The 25,139-nt window shown below is 45.6% G+C and overlaps 2 protein-coding genes and 1 long non-coding RNA gene across 5 annotated transcripts in view; 1 reads left to right on the top strand and 2 right to left on the bottom strand.

Moving 5' to 3' along the window:
- The window catches only part of LOC119404492 (flavin-containing monooxygenase 5), a 161,022-nt gene that overhangs the window by 46,286 nt on the left and 89,597 nt on the right, over positions 1-25,139 (bottom strand). Inside the window, exons 1-2 of one of the 3 annotated variants that reach the window (XM_037670994.2) lie at positions 8,589-9,201; positions 3,458-4,894 (exon numbers count right to left, since the gene is read on the bottom strand). The exons of 1 other annotated variant lie outside the window; for it this stretch is intronic. In XM_037670994.2, the coding sequence (XP_037526922.1) occupies positions 3,818-4,894; positions 8,589-9,191 (1,680 nt within the window). In that variant the 5' untranslated portion in view covers positions 9,192-9,201 and the 3' untranslated portion in view covers positions 3,458-3,817. Of the gene's footprint in view, positions 1-3,457; positions 4,895-8,588; positions 9,202-25,139 lie in introns of those variants that run through there. One more of the 3 variants, XM_049418894.1, reaches the window with a different exon arrangement.
- LOC119404489 (uncharacterized) overlaps positions 2,168-25,139 on the top strand; it is a 93,744-nt gene continuing 70,772 nt past the window's right edge. Inside the window, exon 1 of the mRNA XM_037670999.2 lies at positions 2,168-2,611. Coding sequence (XP_037526927.1) covers positions 2,465-2,611 — 147 coding nt within the window. The 5' untranslated portion in view covers positions 2,168-2,464. The remainder of the gene's footprint in view (positions 2,612-25,139) is intronic.
- LOC125759780 (uncharacterized) lies at positions 16,533-21,993 on the bottom strand. Its single transcript, XR_007417420.1, has 2 exons — positions 21,523-21,993; positions 16,533-18,893 (listed from the first exon to the last, which is right to left on the bottom strand). It is a non-coding gene; the product is annotated as an uncharacterized LOC125759780 (long non-coding RNA).

The following is a 25,139-nucleotide window of genomic DNA, read 5'->3' on the forward strand; positions in this document are numbered from 1 at the left end:
AATTCCTAAGCCGGTGTAGTCACTTTCCTTCAACCACCGCATTTGCTCACATACTACAAGCGCTCATTAGCACTAGCTAATACTAGTTAGTGCTGCCTGAATGTAGGCTAATGTCGGCGAGTATTCACTAATGAATGGCTAAATGGTGGCTAATATTGGCAAAAGATGGCTAAATAATTGGTGGTGCTGGCTAGTAATGGTAACTGATGGCTAGTGAAGGTGCCGTGTTGCCTAAACGATGATAAATGTTGGTTAGCGTTGACCAATGTTAGCTATTATTGGATATAGCCATTCTGTTCAGGCGATCTTAACTCGCTGATTTTGTTGTATACCGATATTTTTGTTATGTGCGGAAACTTATCTTTGTTTTTCCTATTTGTCGCACTGCCTTCCACCCCCTTCCCAATACAATGCACTTCACCGCCTGCGGCTTGGTACAGCATTTACGCAACACTTCCTATACAGGACAAAGCATCCGTCTAGTCCTGAATGCTCTTCCGGCCATCCAGACGAAGATGTAGTACATAATCTACTCCTCGAGCGAGAAAAATATGATTCAGCACGAAAGGTATTACGAGCAAGTTTGTTGCTGTTACATAGAAGACCACTCACTCTAAAGAAAATACATGGTCCATGGCCAGCAGCGGGCTTTCAGAAAAGAGCGTTTGTCGCCTTCAAGACGTTTCTCGAAGTATCAAACCTTTTATGCAAATATTAACGCACACGAAGCTGTTGACTTCCTCTTCATGCCAAGAGCAAATGTATAAAGTTTTGATCGTGTACTTGATGTTATGAGTAATTATTTTTGTCTTAATGTGTTTCAGGCACGTAGGCAAGGGGGGGGGGCGGGGGGCCCGGGCCCCCCCCCCCGAAATTCGTCCGGCGTTCTATATTCCCGGGCAACGTTTGCTTTATTTTTGCCATGGAAAGACTTTCTTTCGAACAATTAGGCATTGGCCCCCCCCCCCCCCCGAAAAAAAATCCTGGCTACGTGCCTGATGTGTTTTGCTGTGAATGTTAAGCCGGACAGAATATCTGAGTATGGACGTGTAGATGTGAACTTATTTTACCTATCTGAACTTACGCTCGACTACTTGAGACTCACGTGGTGTTCGATTGTACTGCATTGCACAACTTGTGTTCGACTGTATAACATTTCGTGCCCTTATTATAATTATTTTTTATTGCATATTTCGTCTGCCAAGCGAGCAGGAGTAGCCAGTGCCACCATATTGGCACCAACCTCTCCTATTCATCAGTTTCATAAAAAAGAAACGAATAATGAATAACAAAAACAAAAGTGGCTTTGAGCAACCCAGATAAGTAGTGATGCTAGATTATAGTTCTAAACAAATTTACGAAGATAAAAAAAAGAAAGCGAGAACCACAGCGTTCGTGTCCTAGATCACCCGCAGCCAAACCCGACACTCCTGCAATCATCGTCAAAACGTCGCCACCATTAAGTCCAGCTTCGTCGCTGACCCGCAAAGAAGCGGGCGTATACAGTTTCACACCTTCGGCGTTACCTTATCATCTTCGTAAGAATGTTGTAAGTTCTTTAGAAACTGTATATATGGAACGGAAATCGACTTTGGAACTTCGATTAATTAGTGTTCTTTCGAGACGCCAGGTCCAAAACAATTATCTACGCCGCACGTATGCAATTACTACCGCTCTAGACGAAAATGAGTCTTCTATTCATTTCCTCAGTCGCAGTATCACGGAGAGTATAATGGACTCTTTAAAAAAAGCGGTCTCCACCCGAATCGTCACCTACATCGACGGGCTTCTGTTGCGAGCACGCCAAAGTTATCCTACCACAGAGCTACGCCGGTGCTTGTCCACGCCAAAGTTCGCCCGTGGAATTGAATGAGTAACAGGGGGAGATGCCGTCAAACGCAGCAGCTTATTCTTTTCCGAGAAAAAACCGTCAACGAAGAAGCGACGAGCGCAGATGACCCTACCTTTCAGACGCTATACCCCCCCCCCTCCCCCCCACTCTTCTTCTTGAAAGAAGTCCCGTTGAACCAGTTTCCATCACCCGGCTCGGAGATGTAAGTAACAAAAGACCCGAGAAAGCCTGCGCCTCTTCCCTCAGCTACCGACACCTTCGCTCTCTTCTTCCTCGGAGTGAAAGGGAAAGGGGTGAGGAAGAGAAGTGGGAAAGGGCAGGTCGGAAAACGAAGATGAAGATGACCACAGCGTCGTCCTTTCCCATCCGCGCTCGGGCCGGCCAGAAGAGTGACCGCTACCCCGGTGTTTGCGCACGGTCAGTCAGTCTGCTCAGCTGGTGGGAGCCGCAGTGCGTGTGCGTGTCCGGCTGACGCCACCTGCGGTTGACGACGGCTCGCTCGAGGACCGTTATATAAGGAACGACTTTGAAAGGAGCGCTCGCACGCTCACGTTTCCTGCTGTCGATTGGAACCAACATCTTCCCGTACGGTGTTACGACGGTGGCGCAGTGATGAGAAGGCGCTTGGATTCCGCGCCTCCCTCGGCGGCGATGGTGACGTCTTCGTGCGGACTCCTCGTGCTGACGGCATCTACGTGGGTGATCTGCAATACTTTCGTTCTCCTATTCGCGCAGCCGGCGGAAGCACAGCCAGGAAGAGTGAGTGATGTTTATCGTGAAGCGGCGTTTCCCGTCGGTAATGCCGCTATCGCTTGGCGATGTCATATTTGACGTCTCAGTGGAGGTTACTGCTTCTTTCTTATGTGCTCATGCCGCTGTTCGTAAGAATCAATGCTGTCCAAGAGTCAACATGAGAGCAAATTTTCATTTAGCTAAATTTATTTTTTTACAGCAACGCGGTAACAAAAGCGCTAGATATTCATCGACATTTGTTTCGAGTAATATCAGCATCTACTGAACCGCATTGGTCCCTTTTTAGTAACCTCCCTGGCATGCATGTACCTGTCCTTTTCTGTGTGGTGCTATAGGTGTCCCTGTGATATTAGTAGTGCTTCTGTTAAATAAACATTTTTACTAACAACCCGCCGTTGTGGCCTTGTGGTTACAGTGCTCGACTGCTGACCCGAAGGCCACGGGATCGAATTTCTGCCGCGGCGGCCGCATTTTCGATGCAGTCGAAAATGCTAGAGGCCTATGGCCTTAGATTTGGGCGCACGTCAAAGATCCTAGGTGATCAAAGATCCCTAGGTGATCGAACTTTCCGGGGCCCTCCCCTACGGCGTCTCTCAATTATATCGTGGTTTTGGGACGTAAGACCCCAACAATGATTATTATTTATAGTAACCCAATGATTCTGATATATCTGGCGCTTCAAATGTGCAAAAGAAATCGTTCATCGGAATTCAAAGAACACTACGTTATCAACTGATGTGCGTGATATCGTCTATTATGACAAGCCTGTTTAAGCGATTCACTGAAGACTGAAGTCTTTCTCAACAAGTTATGACATTACGCCAACGTTTGCGTCTCAATCTGGCCCACTATGAACAGGTGATTCTTTTTATTTTTCGGTTCTGTGCAAACAACACACGCAGAATGAAAATTGTCGTGGCTGTCAACCACATGACAGCAGGGTAGTAAAGTGGACGTGTGTCTGGTTAACCTCCCCGCCTCCCCGTTTTCTCTCTCCTCCTCTCTGAGGCTGCAGATTTTTCTAGGTTCACACATAAAACAAGACATGCGAGAAGTGAATGTAGGTCTCTGTAGGATACTCCCTTGCAGTTACATACATGTTTCAGAATCAACAGCCATATACTCGGTAAAGAAAAAGCCACCCGTACCCACCCGTACGTCAATTTACAGAGTTATAAACACATACGAGCGGCACCTTCATATGTGCATTCGCTATACAATCCACTTCTCTATAAAGAGTAGAGGGCTGGCAGCGAACAGCGGCAAGCGCTTCGCCATCCTCTCACAGGCGAGCGAAGCGTTGTGCTGCGCACTTCTCAATGACCCGCCGCTTAGGTACAGGGATGCTCCGACGGCAACTAACAATGCGGACAGCTTCCCCACAGTAACGTAGCTCGTTCGATATGCGCGGACGTTTTCGCCGCTTTTACTGTGCTTAAGCGGAGCTTGTAGCCTGTCCTGGAAACCCAGGATGGCGTCGCGAGCTCCTTCCCAGGAGTGTGGTCCTTGTAGTCTGTACTGGTAGTTGAGGACGGGAGACGTCACAAGGGCGTAGTAGAGTTTCGGGTCCCTGAAAAGCAGCTTGTAGTAGTTTGGTTTTACACCGATTATCTTTGCGAGGTCCTCGACGTACGCGATCCTGTCAATCATCAAGGAATGCCTAGGCGTGGGTACGAAGAAGGATTTCATCTTCTGTTGCGTGGCGGCCACGTCGGCCTCCATGGCCTCCCTGGAAGGCAACTTCACCTTGCCCGAGAAAACTTGCGCCACGTAGCGGGCCTGCATTTCGAACGCCTGCAGGAGGTTAGCGTTTCCGTCGACAAAACCCAGGAAGGCGACGTTCGGGTTTGCCGGCGGAATCATCATCTTGTAGAGCAGGAGCCGTTCGCCGTCTCTGGGCAGCGCGTCGGTAGGGAATGGCAAACCGGTCGTGAACCCCGTGGCAAAGACCACGACGTCCACTTCTTCCTCGACGTAGTTCATGACGAGCCCTTTTTCGGTGAACCTCTGCGGCGGTCCGCGTATCTTGACGGTGCCGTCCAGGATCTTGCCGTCGATGTACTGGTTGATGACCAGGCCCTGACTCATCACGTCATGACTAGGTTGGACGCCGAGCGCCTTGTGGTCCCATGCGTCGTTCGCCATTCGTACTACGAATCGGTTAAAGAATGAGAGGGGAAGCCAGCTGTACAGCCAGAGTCGAGCCTGGTTTAGCACGTACACGTCGATAGGGACGGACTTGTAGTGGCATGGGAGTATCCAGTTGATCCGCCTTGTGCTCACGAAGACCTGCGTGACAACGATTATCTTGAAGTGTAAGGCGCGACGACGACAAAGGACAGATGGAGAGTCATACTATACACACACGGAGCGCCACTTTCTGCAATGTTTATTCAGAAAGATGAGAGAGATAATAAAACGAGAGAAAGGCAGGGAGTTTAACCAGACTTGTAGCATCCACTGTATATATCAGGGGTCTCAAACTCATATCAGCTTAGAATAACAGAGAGCTGAGCTAGTTGGTAAGTATTCATTCTAAAAGAAATCATAGAATCATATCAGCTAGCGGGCCGCAGTGGCCAAATTCAGTCTCCCGATGGGCCGGGAAGGTAAAGAAGGGGGGAGGATAGGAGAGGTTCGAACAAAATGTTAGGTGAAGTTGCCATTTGGAAGGAGGCCTTTTATGTATCTCATTTATGCATCATTTCTGAAGGGGCGATTGCCGACGTTTGAATTCCAGAAACATATGAATACCGATATCCAGAACGACTGAAATCTGAACGCCGATTCTGAAATTTAGAGGTTTTGTTCCACGGTTATGTTTTAACACATCGTGACTGGATGGGGTGCCTCACAGAGCAGTCGCATCTGTGTAGCTCATGAACATACTTATTGAAGACCCCCATGTTCGGGCCGGGCCGCATGCATGTGGCCCACTGGACGCGAGTTTGAGAGGCCTGGTATAAATACAGCTAGCGCTGTCACAGATATCATCAACACGGTTATATAAAAAATATATAATGACGTTTTACGTCTCTAAACCGGATATGATTGTGAGGCATGTCGTATTGGGCAGCTGTTAAGCTACCAGCCTTGGCAGCTTAGGAGCGGAGATGTGGCGCGACTAAGCTCGAGGTCGCGAGCTTGGATTCCTACAGCTACGGCGGTCACATTTCTATACGGGTGAAATTTGAAACGGCATCTGGATACTTTAATTCAGGTTCACATTAAGGAACCACAGGTGATCAATAGTTAATGCGGAGTCCCCGACTACTGTGTGGTTCATAATCGTATTGCGCTTTTGGCATGCAAAAATCCAAAGACTGAACTTTAATTTTAAGGTCATTCAGTGGAACTGCTTGGAATGCTAGAAATACGACGTAAGAAGAAAGGTTTCACAAAATAAGTAACTAAATAAAAAGCGCGAATGCTTCTGCGGCAGCACTTCAGTAAAACAAGCGCCGAAAAAAGCGAATGTGTGAACATAATAATTGTTGGGGTTTTACGCCCCACAACAACGATATGATTATGAGGGACGCCGTAATGGAGGGCTCCGGAAATTTCGACCATCTGGTGATCTTTAGCGTGCACCTAAAGCTAAGTACACGGCACTCTAGCATTTCCGTCTCCATCTAAATGTTGACACGGCGGCCAGGATTCGATGCTGCGACCTTCGGGTCAGCAGACGAGCACCATAACACCGCGGAGGGTAGGGTGTGTGAACAAAGACAGGGTAAAAAAATAAAAAAACCCGCTTCTCTTTTGAAGGGCGTGTGGTTTCGTAACGGACCCAAGCGTTGTCACTGTCGTGCTTACAAACAATATAAGTTGCGCGTGCTCGAACGCGTGACTCTGCCGTTTATGCAAACGTGTTCCCGACACTGCGCAATGCTGAGCACGTGCTGCAAACGCGCATCATGGTGTTCAATCTGCCACCACTGTTCATGCGCAAGAAAAAAAAACAAAAAAGGCAACGGCACAACAAACATGATCTGCTAACGCGACAGAGCAAATAATAATAATAATTGTTGGGGTTTAACGTGCCAAAACCACGATATGATTACGAGAGACGCCGTAGTGGAGGACTCCGGAAATTTCGACCGCCTGGGGTTTTGTAACGTGCGCCTAAAACTAAGTACACGGGCCTCAAGCATTTTCGCCTCCATCGAAAACGCGGCCGCCACGGCCGGGATTCGATCCCGCGACCTTCGGGTCAGCAGTCGAGCACCATAACCGCACCGTGGCGGGGTTGCAGCAGAGCAAAGCGGTTTGTCCCATTCTGATCGCAGTTTTGTGCGGCTTATTGCTTGTTTGCTTGTATTTCCTGACATCAGGCAGTTTCAGACCAGGGCTCGTAGGGTTAGTGGTTGTTTGGTACGACACGCTATTTTCGTCCCTCAACGTGTGCAACCAAGAGGATAGCGAACGACGCACGCGCAGTGGCGACAAACGCTCACGCAAAGCTTTGCGTACCCAATGGTAAAACTGCCTATATATCAACGTTCTCGGTATGCTAGATCTATTTTAATTGAAAATTAAAACAACTTATTCATCTTTATTTCTTGACATACGTTCTAAGAATAAAAACATAAATACTGGGCTGATTAATTATCTGTAAATAATTTTTGACAGCGTGCGTATATTACTTCGCTCTAGCATACCTAGAACGCTGATTTAGATATTGCGTTGGGTTTTCCTCCATTATCAGACACTTCAGGTATCAAGCTCAGTGTATCAAGAAGCGATACGATGGTCGTTGTGGGGCTAGAGTATCTTCGTTCTGTCGCAATATTTTCCACGAACGTTTGGTCAAAACCTGCAACTGAACACAGGCAATCGCTATAGCCTGCACTGAGGCAAGTGCAAGAGATTCAAATCTCTTTCTCATTAATCAGTTCATGGGCCACTGATGGGAATTTATACCCTAAAGCTACCCCCAGTTCGATCTAAAGCCCTTGCATTTAATACTTAAAACTTTTAAAACCTGATATCCGCATAAAATGCCTTTTTATTGAACAGGGCTAAGATCTCCTTATCTTTGTTGAATGCTCGCAGACATTCGCACCAGTCTCCTTTAACTCTGAATTGTCTAATTAATTCAATATGCTTTAATGAAATCCTGCCCGTGGGTCCTGCATTCATATTTCGGTGATGTACTTAATAATAATAATAATAATAATAATAATAATAATAATAATAATAATAATAATAATAATATCTGGGGTTTAAAAACAACACGATATGATTATGAGGGACGCCGTATTGGAGGGCTCCGGAAATTTCGACCACCTGGGGTTCTTTAACGTGCACCTAAATCGAAGTACACAGGCCTCAAACATTTTCGTCTTCATCGAAAATGCGACCGGGATTCGATCCCGCGACCTTCGGGTCAGCAGTCGAGCGCCATAACCACTAGACCACCGAGGTAGGGCGTGCGTTCTACTTGCTAAGTATAAAGCCAACTGTGGAGTTGGCAGCGCTTTAGACTTTGTAGACTAAAGTAGCATTTCGGATACGCTGACGTAGCTATCATTTGCTAATAATACATAAAATTGATTACTTTCTTTTGAATTACTATACTTGTGCTCTGCCTCCAATGACAACATTTTTTGTGTGTGTGTGGAAATGCACTATCCAAGCCCAGAAATGAAACATGAGCAAGTTCCTGTTTTCCTGAATGTGAAACTGTTTGTGGGTCACCCGCAACGGTGGTCTATGCTTACGGTGCTCGAATGCAGACCCAAAGGTCGCGGGATCCAATCCCGGCCGCGGCGGCCGCATTTCGATGGAAGCTAAATGCTAGAGGCCCGTGTATACTTTAGATCTAGTACACGTTAAAAAAACCCTAGGTGATCAGAATTTCCGGAGCCCTCCACTAAGGCCTCCCTCATAATCATATCGTGGTTTTGGGACGTAAAACACCAACGATTATTATTATGTTTCTCGGTTAATGCAGGATTAATTGATTAATAGAGATTCGTACCTGTCGCGCCAGGGCGCTGAGGTTTACAGCAACGTCCATGGCCGAGTTCGCAAATCCCACGACGACCACCGTCTTATCCCTAAACGAGTCGTCGGCGTACTTGTAGTCGCGCGAGTGCATCACTCGCCCTCGATACAGCTCGCGGCCCGGAACGTCCGGAACCGAAGGGGACCCGTGGTGACCCGTGCACACCAGGACGCCGTCGAAGACGTCCTCCCACTCTTGTCCGGTCTTCGCGTCGCGGATCCTCAGTGTGCCGTCTCGATCAAGCCTGAGTACTTCGCGGTTGAAGCGAATCTTCGATGTCACCCCGAAGTGGTCCGCGTAGCTGCGAATGTACTCTAAGGTCTGCCAGTGCGTCATGAACACCGGCGCGTCCTTGTCCGGCGGGAAGTCGCTGTAGCACGACATCTCCTTGCTGGTGTTCGCCACGGTGAAACGCATCACTGTACCGATACCGGACCCTGGCGTCTCCTCCCGGTACCACCATAGCCCGCCGCAGTTTGACGCCTTCTCGAAGCATACCACATCTAGTCCTTCTTCGAGGCATGCTTTGACGGCAGTGATGCCGCAGCAGCCCGCGCCTACTACGGCGATCCTCATCTCATGTCAGTAACGCTCGACGCTGTCGTTTGCAACGACGTGAAGACAGGAAACAGCTTTCTTCGCGAGAGCCGGACGCTATATTGCGTCACGGCGCCGTGGAAGTGCACGATTAGATATCCTGCTTCCCGCGTAAACGGCGACGGCTGTTCGCTTGACTTTTATCTTATTTACCATCCGCGAGACTGCAGGCCCTTGATAAATAGATGGCGGACGAAGCCGTCCGCAGTGGTACGGAGTTGCGTATCAACTCGTTCGCGAAGGGGGGGGGGGGGTGCTGGCGACTCTTACTCTGTCCGCCGTGTGTGTGTGTGTGTGTGTGTGTGTGTGTGTGTGTGTGTGTGTGTGTGTGTGTGTGTGTGTGTGTGTGTGTGTGTATATATATATATATATATATATATATATATATATATATATATATATATATATATATATATATATATATATATATATATATAGGAAAAAGGTATACGCTTCTAAAAACTGTTATTTGTCGACGTTTCGATCGGAGACCGATCTTCATCAGCATTCCATCTGCAAACTTCATCATGATGACGATCGGTCTCCGATCGAAACGTCGACAAATAAACAGTTTTTTAGAAGCGTATACCTTTGTCCTAATTATTTTACGGCAACCGAAGACAGACTCCGCATAACCTACGTGTATATATATATATATATATATAGAGAGAGAGAGAGAGAGGACAGAGAGAGAGAACTACATTTTCTCGGAATTTGACGTGATTTCTTATATTTATAGAGATGATTAGATGATTTGCTTTTCAAAACTGTTTTAAATCAAGGAAAAATCTGCACATACTGTGCAGGCTGGGCCGTCCTATATACCACGACAACGGAGCAGTGTTTAATAACATTTTGGAAATATTACGTTGAAGTTTAACATGTACAGTGATTTAACCTGTTCTTCATCTGAGCATTCCATCTGCAAACTTCACTGTCTCAGTTTGGCCTTGTAAATACGATGAGTATGAAGAACCTGCTATGACTCTAGTACCTTAAATTCTCACTTATTAAACAAAACAAGTGGCTGACAAAGCAAGGTACTTCGCAGAAGTCTTCAGGATAAGGCGAGTGCCAATTTCTTTACTGTTAGAGCCCTCTAATATAAAATATTTCTAAAGAAGAAGACCAAGTTCGGTCGATTAATATTTATGGAAACCACATTAAGGTGGTTGTGTATAATTATAAGATTATAATGACTACGAATTTATATACTAGGTGTCGTTCCTTGCCCTCCTGCTTTTCCGAGCTTGGATGGCGGGTGGACGAGAAAGCAGTGAAGTGGCCCTTTATTCCTCCCCTCCGGCTGTTCCTAGTAAATAGCCTACGCAAACTGTTTAAGCTCAAAATTTCTCTGAAAAAACCTGGGCGATTATGACGTTAAACTACCCCGCATTGTTTCCTTCCGTATAGGTCGTTAGCTGTTAATGACTGGTCGAAATTTTCAGGGTCATGCTCACAGCGCCTGCTCGTAACACGACGGAACAAATGACGCGTAAGTGATAATTGCGTGCAAATGATCCACCGCGCAATTATCACTTACGCATGACTGCGTAAAGAAAAAAATAATAATAAACTATTTCCAATACGGCGTAATATTGGTCATTGGTCCTTTGCTATTCGTCAAAAAATTTCTGTGTGCCATAAAATCGCCTCCTTGATGGGCGACGTCACAAGTATGCAAAAACTCGCGGCGTTAAAATGAAGTCTTCACAATAAGCAGCGCATTACTGAGCTGAACAATTTTTTTTTTCGAAATAGCCAGACAGTGTCTCTTTCAGAACGTAATTCAAGCAGGCTGCCGCTGATCACATTGGCAGCGGCTACTTATAGCAGCGGGCGAGACGGATTCATGTGTAGAATAGATACTATCAATTGTAGTATAACGATGTTGAGCTATTTTCGCGCGTATAAAACTGTCTGCGAACTCATCGTTGCTGACAGAGAGGCAGAGAGAGAAATAAACATTATTAGGAACAGACACAATCCTTTGCAGGTAGGCAGCCTTCTTAGTCCAGAAAACCGTGGACGCTGATCATCTCCCTGGGTGGGGAGGTAGATCAAGTAACGGGGCAAATTTGAAAGCTGGGCTTCTCAATGTGCTCGACTCCACTGCCTTGTTACAAGCCGCCGCGACCGCTGCAGGCTACCATATAAGCAAGGTGAAGCAGGTTAATCAGAGGTGGGAATTTTTTTTATATCTCCTAGCTAGGCACAACTAAAATGCTCGACACTTCTGCACACTCATCAACTCACAGCAGCTTGAATGGAGCAGTGGCGATGCTAATTGTTTTCAAAGAAAGAAACTAAATTTCCTGAAATAACAGAGCGTTTCATAGGGCTATAAAACGTTTACTGGTTCCCGCCCGTATTTGCGTCGCCGATTACGTAAATTTCAGGCCAGGTAGAACAAAATAAAATCATGACAGATTGCTGTAACGTTATAGAGCCCCAGCTGAGCGATAGCTTCCTCTGAAATGCTCGAGCGCAAGATGCACAAGCGTAGAATAGGCAGCCCGCACCGCAGGTAGCCTACAGTGCGTGGTCATGAAACACGGACAGTCGTCACAGCAGAATTGTAGGACAAATTTTATTACGAAATTACGTTATTGCTGCGTTCAAGTAAAATTTTGCCTGACTTATTAGTTTCCCAGTCTGCAGCCGACAATAACCACTGTCGGGGAGGGGAGGGGGGGGCTCCGCCCCCCAACATTTCTCAGTGGGGGGCGGGGTAGCCCCCCACCCCCCTGGTAGATACGCCTATGGTGGCACACTTTGTAGACGCGTGCGCCATGTATTTCAGGAGCAGCATGAAACCCAGCCCGATAACGAGGAATGTTGAGGGGACACTAAAGCGCGCTTCCATGGCACATAATGGGAGATATAGGGTACGCAACTGATAAGATGGCTTCACAAGCGCGAATTCAACGCTCCTGTACGCCACTCTACCGCAGTTGAGTTTAACTGAAACGGCGCACTTGGCGACACTGCTCACCGGTATTGCACCTAAGGTGGATGCAATTTGATTTTATTAATACGGATTAGCCTCCTAAGGGGTTTGCAGGCGGTGCATAAAAAACGTGTCTGTTCTGCTTTAGCCTACATTTTCTTTCTTTCCAGATCTTTAGCACAGCATATTTTACTGAAATCGAGTATCTCATTTGCAAATGGCTTCAGCTCTCCCGTAAGGGATTTCCAATAAAAAATGTACCACTGTAATTTTTTAAAGTTTTGCAGTACATGTAGAGTTTAACGTGTAGAGTGGTGTAAGGATAGCTGGCGTTAGCATGTCAAAATTATTCCGTCACTGTGCGCTTTTTTTTTTTTTACAGGGAAGATCTCGCTTTGTCTATGAAACGCCCAAAATGTTACCTGCTTTCGCCGCCTCGTGCGCTGGTATGGTGGCGTCGCGGTTCAGTTCACCGGGTGACAGGCGAAAGAAAAAAGCGATGCCCTTCACCGAAAACACCATTGCCATCAATGCATTTTGATGTAACCGGCAATGCTTCTGCTGCCTCACTTCTGTACGTTTCTACGGCGGTCGCGATATGCAAGATGGTCACACACTAGACGTTGTTCTTCCGTGAGCAAAGCCGGTGGCTCTCGGCGTCAAAGCAGTTCGATTGCGGGAGTGGAAATTGCGCTGCGTATGTAACAGGGGTCCACTGTTAAAGGGAACATCGGAGCGTGTGGCAGCAGCTCGGCACAACCGCCGGCCGTCGGCTGCAACGAGATTCGCGCAGACGCATTGAGCACCGTGCCCCGTGCTCTTTCGTCACGTCAGCGGTTCGCTTCGCGACGATTCGCAGCGCGGAAGCAGACGACGAAAGAGCAGGACTCACAGCGCGTACTGCGCCTGCGCGAAACTCGTTGCAGCCACTGGCCGGCGGTGGCGCCGCGCTGCCGCCGGCCATAAAGATGGTGGATATAAAACTGAAAACAAGAACATAGAATCAAAGTTTGGCAGCTCGTATCTAAATGACAAACAAATAACAAATATAGCCGCAAGAGTCGAGGAAAAAGTAGACGAACTACCAGGCAAAGACTGGAAGTATAGTGAGCTGCTACATGTAATCACGAAAGAAATGGAAATAGAGAAGAAAACTATTTGTTGGAAAGGAAAGAAAAAGCCAAAAAGTTGGTGGAACAAAGAAATCCGGGAAGCGATCGAGATGCGACGCCAGGCATCATGGGAGCACAGATAGGCAAAAAAGGAGAGGCGGCCACAGGACGAAGTCAACCAAATATGGGAAATATATTTAGAGCAAAAATCCATTGTGCAGAAATTAATCGAGGCAAAAATTAAATTTGAAAGTGAACGCTGGATGACAGAGATTCGCGAAAAGAAGAAGGCCGCGCCTAGGATATTTTGGAGCCACCTAAAAGCGCTGGGTAGGAGGTCTGTCACAGTGCAACAACATATGGTAGATGAAGGAGGAAATAAATTGGAAGGATATGAAGCGCTAGGTTACATCCGAAAGATAACAGCTGATTCGTTTAAAAAGGTCCCCCAGGGGATTCCCCCGGTGAGTAAAAGTACGCAAAGGAGTGCAACCGACGAAGATGTAGTACTAGAGAATTTCAATTGGAAGAAGGCCGAAGGAAAAATTCCTAAGCGCACTACTCCGGGCTTAGATGGGGTTCCCGTCAGCCTCATTAACGAACTCGGACATAACACTAAAGAAGCACTGCTGAAAGCCGTAGAAAAGTGCTTACAGGAGAGGGAAATACCAGACAGTTGGCGAAAAAGTAGAATGAACTTAATCTATAAAGGCAAGGGAGAAAAGGATAACATTCGCTCGTATAGACCGCTAACAATTACATCGGTGCTATACAGGTGGGCGATGCAGGCATAAAATTAAAAATAGAAGCGTGGGTAGAACAAAACGATATTTTGGGAGAACTTCAGAATGGATTTCGAATCGACAGGCGGTTAGACGATAATCTGTTTGTTCTTACCCAGTGTATAGAAATATCTAAAATAGAAAACAGGCCCTTATACGTAGCTTATCTAGATATCACCGGGGCGTATGACAACGTTAATCAGGAAATTTTGTGGGATATATTGAAGGAAGTGGGCATAGGTGACGACTGTGCACAGCTTTTGAGGGAAATATACCGAGAAAATACAGTTTGTATAGAATGGGAAGGAATAAGTAGCAAGGACAGCGTTGAAATTAGCAAGGGGCTGAGACAGGGATGTCCTTTGTCCCCGCTGTTATTCATGCTGTACATGGCGAGGATGGAAAAAGCGCTAGAAGGTAGCAACACTGGATTTAATTTGTCACACAAACAGGTCGGAGCGATGGTTGAGCAGAAGCTTCCAGGTCTATTTTATGCTGATGATATTGTCTTATTTGCGGACAGTGAAGATGATACAGCGACTGGCAGATATATGCGGAAGGGAGTGCGGGGCTCTGGGACTAGGATTTAGTGCAACGAAATGTGGATTGATGGTATTCAATGATCACGGAGACCATACGGTCTTAATACAGGGCCAAAAAATACCGAGGGTAAGCGAGTACAAGTACCTCGGAGTATGGGTAAATGAGGGGGATAGATATATAAAGGTACAAGAGAAAGCATCGGTAGCAAAGGGAAAGAGGAATGCTGCAATTATGAAGCACAGAGCTTTATGGGGATACAATAGGTACGAGGTGCTTCGAGGGCTGTGGAAGGGTGTGATGGTTCCGGGGCTTACATTTGGGAACTCAGTGGTGTGCATGAAGTCAGAGGTGCAATGAGGAATGGATGTAAATCAAAGGACGCTTGGCCGCCTCGCGTTGGGCGCTCACGGGAAGACGACAAATGAGGCGGTAAAGGGTGATATGGGATGGACAGGCTTTGAAGTGAGGGAAGCGCAGAGCAAAATGAGATTCGAAGAGAGGCTGAGGAAAATGAAGAAGAGTAGATGGGCAGAGAAGGTTTTCAGGTATTTGTATAGAAAAAGCGTTGACACGCAGTGGAGAAAAAGAACTAGGAGGCTCACCAGTAAATATACGGCTGGCAGTGCGGGCGATATGGCAACAAGGAGCATTAAGCGGAAGGTCAGAGAGGCGGAGAGGACTTATTGGATGACAGCGATGGAAAGAAGCCGGCTCTGAGTAACTACCGAAAAGGAAAAAAACGAAATAAGGAGGGAAAGGTTTTATGATAATTCAAGGGGAAGCGCTTTACTGTTTGAAGCAAGGTCGGGCTGCCTTAGAACGCGTAGTTATAAAGCGAGATTCAGTAACGAAGAAGAACAATGTACATACTGCGGGGGAACTAAGGAAACGATGGAACATGTACTGATTGAATGTGGCGATATTCACCCAGGTATACGTGTGGGCACGAGTCTACATGAAGCCTTGGGTTTTAGGGACAACAATGGAAAGCTGAACACGTCCGCGATAGAAATAAGTAAGAGACGGTTAGAGTATTGGTGGCAGAAAAGTAGAGGTAAAGTACAAAAATAAATAATTGGGGGAAAAAAAGGTCATTCTGCCTTAAGAGGCAGAGAGATGGACCGTGAATTTATATTTTTTGGTATAATAACATAGATTTAATCAATGTAGATAAGGCATTAGGACAACGTGAAACAAGAAAGTTTTTTTTTTTTTTTCTCCTTCGAGCCTGGTGGCAGACATGTCACCACCCCGTTATAAAGGGGACGCTCATAGCATCCATCCATCCATCCATACGCTCCGATGTTCCCTTTAACAGTGGACGCCTGTGTACAGGGGTGGTCGAAAGTTCCCAGGCCGCAACGCCCGGCCGGCCGAGGAGCGGCAGCTCGCTGCTATTACGGCGCTGTCATCGCAATCACGCCTTGGCGCACGCTGGCGTCGAGCGTGTGCGTGGAGGGGTGCATCCCTCTCCCTTTCTTATTGCTGTCCTTGATCAGAAAGCAAGGTATAAACTTGGCGCGTCATGTTCCCTCACTATTCGCTCTTCGAATTTTACTACTGTGCAGCGTGCCCTTATGAAAATGGTGATGTCCTGAAAGTGTACTGTATGGTTCCCCGAGGCAGCATGAGGACACAACCTGTATGTCTCCCAGATGTCGCGATTTGGCCGCTTACTTTCTGTGTCCTCCAAGTGTCCGTCCTGTATGTGTCCCATTTGTGACCGTCCTGTATGTATCCGATATGTAACCGTCCTTTATGTCTCCCAGATGTCGCGATTTGGCCGCTGACTTTCTGTCTCCTCAAAGTGTCCATCCTGTATGTGTCCTATAAGTAGCCACCTTTTACGCAGACCAGAAATTAGGCCATTGCATTGCCTGTATGATGCAGCATATTACGGCTGCTATGATTTGGATGTACACGCATAGAAAACTCTGCAATATTACTCATTTATTATCATTTACACTGTACAGATTAGAGCACTTCATAGACAATATTCAAACTGGCAACGTACATATGTCGGCGGTTGAAGAAAAATAAGATTAACAGATCAGCCTTAACCCCATAACGCCTCAACACATCATTAACATTTTAAAAGGTTTAACTTGTTCTGCATCTTTTTTGGTAATGAAGAGTACATTCATTTCTGAAAAACGCAAAAACAAATGTTTTAAGAAACTCATCATGACAGCAATTTATGACCAAGAGGCACTCCCCAAGGCATTATAAACACTATGGGCTTCTTAGATAAGCTTTGCACACCTAAGTGTATCAGAGTGACTTGTTGGGCTTCATGGGTTAATTACAAATGTATGCAACCTTCTAGAGTGGAAGAAGTGGAACAATCATAACTTCACAACAAACTCAGAATAAATACACAAATAAAAAATACTGCAATAAATGAGGAATGTGACAAACGTCAGTGCGCTACCCAGAGCTGCTCACAATAATTGCATGCTAAAATTAAATACTGCAATAAATTAGGAATGTGGCAAACACAACATCAGTGCACTACCAGAGATGCGTGGTTGGCACCAAAATGCCATACTTAGCATGCATAATTTAAAGCAAACTACAGCCCACACAAAAGTAGTACACTGTAAGTCACCCTTGACTGCTGAACCGAAGGTCACGCGATCAAATCCCGGCCGTGGTGGCCACATTTTCGATCGAGGAAGAAATGTTTGAGGCCCATCTACTTAGATTTAGGTGCACCTTATAGAACGCAGGTGGTCGAAATTTCAGGAGCCCTCCACTACGACATCCCTCATAATCATATTGTGGTTAAATCCAAACACTTATTATTACTATACTTCACACAACTAAAGCAAGCAGACAAAATAGTGTAGTTTAAAAGATGTCGCCACCATTCATCTCCCAATGTCGAGACTTACATTTCAATATTTCAGAATGCCTTCTGGAAGTTATCAATAACAAAGTTAAATATGATTAGGCATCATAGCAGGACATCACATGATTGCACTTAGGAAATGAATTTCCGAAAGACAATGGAATACGTATGATTAGAAAAGCATTATTGCAGTTCCCCCTGCAATAATGCCCTCGTGGCGCTGCAGGTACTTGTACAAATAAAATAAAAAAATTGATTCTGATGAAAAAAAAATATTACAAAATGTACGGTGAATATTAAGGTGAAAATAAAATAGTGAATTGATGCACTACTGCCTTATCATAAAATTGAAAGTTCAATTTTAAAACTGATAACTGCACATAAGATATGAATTAAAACATGACACACGAGTCGAGAAAGCCGCTCACTCAATAGAAAATACAAAGCTAAGGAAGCAGCATTGACACATTCAGGATTGTGCTTTATGGTTGCATTAAAATTCAGCCCTGGGAAAAATATGAAAACCAACTTTGCAGGTAAGTTATGTGTCCATGGGGACACAAAGTAAGACATTACCGCTGTCAGCCGCCCAATTAACTAAGATTAAATAATGAAATTTTTTGTGACTACAGCAAGCGGGCATCTTTGTATTGAAAAGTTGGAGGCAGTCATGTTTCTACACAGTTCCACTTGGAAGAATTCTTCTAGCATGTCTGTGCTGCGAGATATCCCGCTGCAAAGTTTAATTGTGGTTTGCATGATACAAGGCGGTGAGGATCAGCAAAATATTACTCCTGGTGTGACGAGCAGTCACTGCTTGCTATCACCAGCCCGCAGGGAAAGGGTAACCGTTATCATGTTTGCCTATGCCTTCTACCCGCTGTAACATTAAACCTGGCACATCAGGGAAGAGCTTTGTGCCAGTGCTCAAGGTCCTGCATGTGTAATGATGCAAGCCGGAATTAAACTTTGCAGCAGGATATCTGAGCCCAGACATGCTAGAAGAATTCTTTGAAGTGGAATCGTGTAGAAATGCAGCTGGCTCATACATACATGCCCGCTTGCTGCAGTCACTAAAAAAGTTCATTATTAAATCTCAGTTAATTGCACGGCTGACAGCGATAATTATTGTCCCACTTTGTGTCCCCCCGGATAATAACTTATCTGCAAAGATGGCTTTGACGTGACTTACAGTGCGGACTTTTTTATAAGAAAAACAAAAAGCTTAATTTTGAACACCCTCTACATGTGAGCTACTTGAATACAGCAAACAGGTGGTTGAAGTGCCCACTCCGCTGTTCTCAGTGCAGTTCCCCTTGTACAGGAAACAGAAGCCATGCGCAGCTGCTGTACATCAGCAACGAACTTGTCCATGAGCCACCATTGATGACAGGCTTGTCCGGATTTCTTTCACACTCACTTTGTACAAGGAGCACGTATAGGCTGCAATGGAAACAAAATAACAATTTAGTGACACTAGTGTCTGTTAGCAAAGCTGAATTCCTCACACGTTCTTTTTTAATTGATCTGGAACATTGTTTTAGATAAGTTTAAAACAAGCAGGACGTACAGAAACTAGAGAAGTTACAAGAAAAACATGTTTGATGCATTCTTGGTGAACACAGTCGCAACCTTATGAAAGTATATGGAATTTCCACATCGCAGATGTGTAAAAAATATGCTTGAATATTGCTCCTGCATAATGCAGGGTGCGCTAGGGTGTGCTTTCTCTACAGTACATTTGTACCCTGAAGCCTAAAATACAGAAGGAGTAGTCACGAAATGTTTCACAAGAGCTTAACGTACAGTATGTTCCCATCATGCTGGAATTGTGTTCTTAGTTCTGTGTGGGTATAGATGCAGTGCACGGCCACCATATTCAGTGGCACCTGACTCCACTCAGTGAGATATACATAAAAGGAATGCTCCGAAATAAATGCTATAAAATGCGTGTTGTGGAAGAACTTTTTATGCTTTTGATGTCGAGGATCTAACCTTACCATTTTAGCTTGCTCACGTACTAACGCAACGTTACAGCTCTTAGGAAAATATGCCCCCTGTTTGCTGTATGTGTCAACCACGTGTAATTGAAAGTTCTGTGCGTGAGTAATATCATTGGCTGCTATCGGTAAATTCTGTTCTTGCAGCTAGCCAAACCTATGTGTGAGTATGCATTCACACAGGCACATTTGTATTCCTGTAGCTATATTATGATACTTATACGATGTGTTCCTTAAAGGGAATGCAATGCAATATGCACCATATGAATATTTTATTTATTGCACAAAAGCACAATAGCACTGCACATACATGACATTATGCACATTCATCATGTATCCATTGCATGTAACATGTAAAATTAAATTATGTCTACTTGCAAACACAGCTAACGTAGCTTTCTTCAGGCTGCACACATTGGGATGATTATATAATGTCAGAAATTGGTTTCACTCTACTATTGTGTGCTGCTAAATTGCGGTCATTAGTTTCAATGATTCTGGTTGGCTAAAAAAGCAATACTCCTCACTAATGCATCACAGGCTGTCTAATGGCCATGTGGAGAAAAAGGTGGAAATGCTAAGACTTACAAGGCACCAATCTTGAACCACATGCCATCCCAATAAAGCATGCAGGCTTCTGCAACAATCTCTGGCAACCAGAATCCTGGAAGCTATTGACCACAATTTAGCAAATACACAATAAACATTCAATGAACCTTATTTCTGAAGTTGTATAATTGTTTCAATGCCAACAGCGTGAAAAAACACAGTCTAGATTTGTTGTGTTCTCAGATACAATACATTGCCTAATTTTACATTTGAACAGCAACACATGCATGACTTATGTATGCATACCGTGAAGTATGTATAACATTATTGCGAGTTATGAGCAATAAATAAGATGTTCATATGTTGCACATACCACGGATACTTTTTAACATCTGTAGCGCATGCCTAGAGAATTTACTTTATCCGATAGACCGTTAAGCTTTTCATCTATCAGAAAATGTCACTGGAGGTGGTGGTACAAGCTGTTTATAATGTTCGTGTCCGTACAAGTAAGTGTTTAGCGAAGTTTTAACGCCAAGGTGGGGCGAGGCGCATACAATTCTTAATAACCAGAACAAAATAACAAAAGCCAAACACGACAGAAACAAGCAGAATAAAAAAGTTGTGCTCGAACGCGTGGACTGATGCTCGAATTAGCGCTTGCACTATTTAGGTGCGACAATTTTGCCCCAAATAGACATGAAGGATTCGCTGGAGTACAGTTCAAGTTTAACGTACGGCTTAACACGCACGGGTGCCGGCCGCATCAGGCAACCTATGTTGCGGGTGAAAACATCGGCCGAATTTGACGAAACAGGCTGTATGAACACCTAAGCGTAAGTTCAAGCTTCGCGAGCCGTACCTAAGACGAAGCAACATACTATTTCAAGATCGCGGACACGCATCAACCCGAGTATCACGGCAGTTTAAAGATACGTGCCAGCGCGGATGCATACACATGCACACGTTTGACCACCCACAAGGAGGAAAACACATCTCTCTGATAGTAGTCAAAACATTGCTATTATAACGATCCTGTAGCTATTGAAAAGAGTACGCGCAGCATATGGAACTGCCGTAGAAGAGTTCAGTGCGCTAAAAAAGTGAGCATGAATTACCAACAGGCCCAAGCATACGCGCCTTAGGCACGATCGACGCTTACAGCTAACAAACGCCGTCTTCGCCCATCTATTAAGCCAAAATAGTAGTTTACCGCGAGCGGGGCCACCCTCCAACACCACTGCCGACAGAGGAGGGCACCGCCACAACTCTGTTCAAATCCCCCGCCGAATCACAGCCGCGCATGCGCACTCTCCTTTACGCGTCAAACAAAAGAAAAAGCTCGCCCGCGCTTAAAATCACACAAACGTGCCTTGATCCTGGTGAAATGATAGACACAAACAAGCTCGCTACGTTAATAAAAGCTCATTTATCGTCTACTGGTTAAGAAAAACTTGGTTCACGGCGTTATTATCGCGCTCTCGGTGTTAACCAAGCGCTGACAGCAGCAACGTGGTACATACCTGGTGAGTGCTCCACGATATGAAGCAGCCGGTCTTCGCTTGAGTATAGCGCATCCTCGTAATAAGCAGCACCGGCAGAACACACAGGACGAGCACAAGGCGCAAGCACACTTCAAACAAGGGAAAAATTCACTCAAACTCGGCCTGCTCGGCCCTTCGCGACGCGGCGAGGCGACGTGCAGCAACCGCAAAACAAGAAAAAGTGATACCACGTGGTATCAGCCCCGCAGACGTATACCGCATTTGCGCATCGCGCTTTCTAACTAAAAACCTGAATTTACGCTTTCAAATATTAAAAAAAAATTAGGTAAATATAATGTACATAAATAGTTGAGGCGTACAATGTCTTGACCTCGGAAAAAAAAAAAAAGTCGAAATCTAAGCGCGCGAAATTTGAAAAAATTTTGAACACATGAACAACGATGCTATTAATCGCCACAAAACGTTCGTGTGTCGTGAATTAATGTTATACAATTAGTGCAGATGTCTACACGCGAGATTGTTATGCAATGATTGCGCTTATGTCAAACTAAAAAAGTATCAAATACAACTTTTATCCAGTGCAACGACAAAAAGAAAATATATATATATATATATATATATATATATATATATATAATCAGGTCCATAGCCAGGGGGGTGGTGGGGCCCGTGGGTCCCAGGCCCCCCCTCCTCCCCGAAATTTTGGTGAAGTAGGTGTTTTTCTGAAAACGTCAAGGTTTTCATCAAGTGGGCCCCCCCCCCCCCCGCGAAAAAAATTCCTGGCTACGGGCCTGATATATATATATATATATATATATATATATATATATATATATATATATATATATATATGTTTTTTCCACAGCAGGACTTTTTTCGGGGGGGGGGGGGGCTAGGCCGCCCCCCCCCGAAATTTTGATGGAGGGGGTGTTTATTATATATACCCCCGAAATCATCAAAACCATCAAAATTTCAGGGGGGGCTGCCCCCCCCCCCAAAAAAAAATATATATATATATTTATGTGTGTGTGTGTTATAATGCAAAAATTTTGGGGGTGGGCTTCGGCACCCCCAAATCCCTCTCTGGCTACGGCACTGACAAAAAATGTTTTTGTACTACCACATGTTACCCACTTATGAGCTCGGGTGCTCCTGCAGGTAACATATAGTTCGCTGCCAGGTAACATCCTGCCGTAAACATAAAGGACACATCCTACAGGATACAAGAAGGAATCCTTCGATAGGACGAGGAAGGGTTTCGTAAACATAAAGTAGCGTCCTGCAGGTCACAAAAAGGAAGAGGAACCATAATGGTCATGTAGGACGTCAATGGGAAACAGAAAGGACATTTCCCGGACATCACCATTTTCATACGGGTGTAGCGAGGCGGCTGTGTTCCGGAAAATGAGGCATCATGCTTGCGGTCCCATTTGCTAGACACCGTATACATTACCGTGGTTTTGGGCCTCCTGGAGAACAATATCGTGCGTTTAACTTTCCACTGGCACTGATGTCTGCGCAGGCCACTTCGCTGCATATACGAACATGGTCGGAGCAAGAAATGCATTCAGAAGAGCTTGCGTTGGGGCTAGTAAAATTTGAAGAGCGAACAGTGAGGAACATGACGCACCAAGTTTATACCTCGCTTTCTGATCAAGAAGAAAAAGGAAGGGAGAGTGATGCACACACCCAAGACGTGATTGCGACGGCAGCGCCCCGATAGCAGCGAGCTGCTGCTCCTCGGCCGGGCGTTGCCGCCTGGGAACTTTTGACCACCCTGTAAGTACTATCGGGATGAAAAGAAACGCGAACAGTGGAAAGCGTGGCTTTCGGCCCACTCCGACATGCCTTGATTGTCGCTATGCCAGTCTGTGCTTTCAGCCGGCGTCAGCGTAGCGCTAGAATCTTGCTCTGGCTGGCGCTGTCGCACCGCGTATCTGTTCCAAGTGCCAGGCGTGACTGGCAGATGATAAGCACATGATAGATGATAGGCACGTGTATTCGTCCTGACGAACAGATCGAACGCAAACCTACGAACGACGCGAGACACACAGTAAAAGCATGCGGCGCATCGAGAGCTCTCACGGCAGTTAAAAAACCGGCACAGACGTTCAAAAAAAAAAAAAAAAACAATACACATAGCAACCCCATGGGTGGCAAGCGGCGTAGCATTGGTATAGCAAAAATAAAAAAAACAAATATTAATACAGAAATGAGCAGGGACAAACTGTCTGTGGTAGACTTCCGAGGGCATCGCGCATCCCACCTTCGCCACCATTCGCCGTGTATGGCGCCATTTGTACAGCTCAAAACAGCGCCGCACGACGTATGCTAGGTGCTGCATGCATGCAATGATTTACTTGCGTCAGTCAAGCAACGGTCGAACGAAACTGGTTAAACTCTGTCATTATCAGCTAGAGGCCCGTGTACTTAGATTTAGGTGCACGTTGAAGAACCCCAGGCGGTCGAAATTTCCGGAGCCCTCTACTACGGCGTCTCTCGTAGTCATATCGTGGTTTTGGGACGTTAAACCGCAACAATTATTATTATCATTATCAGCCTATTAGAAGTCGTCGTTTCAGAGCTTCCTCTTTTTGAAGAACACATGAAGCGACTGCACGCAGTATTTCAAGCTATACGTTCTGCTGGACTAACGCTTAAGCCAGAAAAATGCCACTTTGGCTTCGAAGAGCTTCTGTTCCTGGGGCATCTTGTCAGCAGTGAAGGTGTGCGGCCTGACCCCGAAAAAATAGCTGCCGTTGCAAATTTTCCAGCACCAACTGACAAAAAGGCAGTCAGACGATTTTTAGGATTGTGCGCCTACTATCGACGCTTCATTGAGAACTTCTCACGCATTGCCTCGCCACTGACACGCCTCACCAGAGAAGACGTCGCATTCGTATGGGATGACGAGCAGCAAAAAGCGTTCAACGAGCTGCGGCAACGCCTCCAAAAGCCACCGGTCCTCGGACACTTTGACGAAGACGCCCCGACAATAGTTCACACCGACGCCAGCAACGTCGGCTTAGGAGCTGTACTCGCGCAGCAGCAAGATGGCGCTGAACGAGTAATCGCTTACGCGAGCAGAACCCTTTCCCGCACGGAAGAGTATTCCACCACAGAAAAAGAGTGTCTTGAGTCTCCTACCTCCCTTGTCTGACATATGCCCCATCAAGCACACAGCGAAATTTGAACAAAAGGCGGCAAGATGACGCAAGTTTATATAGGACGCACATCAACATAATAAAAAGGCAGAAACTATGTTAATCACCAAGTTATTTTTGCTTACCGGCATATAAATTTGAACGGGCAACCAGGTTTATTAAAACGGTATGCTTAAAGGGACACTAAAGGCAGATAACAATTTATGTCAGAGTGAAAGCCCAATGTATGACAACTTCTAAAACGGCAATATTATCAACAGCAGTGCCCTACTTACCGAGAAATTAAGCTAAATGTATCACATGATGAGCGCCACGAGTGGGACATTTTCGAAGTGATCCCGATGACGTAGGGAAGTCGGCCTACAATAAATCACTAGTAATCAAACTAGCAGCAGTAAAAAAAGAACATTCCGAGCATCAAAAGACGTAATAAAATGCTGTTTTTTCGTTTCCGCTTGATTCATGGAAAAC

This window comes from Rhipicephalus sanguineus, chromosome 9, assembly GCF_013339695.2.
Source record: "Rhipicephalus sanguineus isolate Rsan-2018 chromosome 9, BIME_Rsan_1.4, whole genome shotgun sequence".
NCBI lineage: Eukaryota > Metazoa > Arthropoda > Arachnida > Ixodida > Ixodidae > Rhipicephalus > Rhipicephalus sanguineus.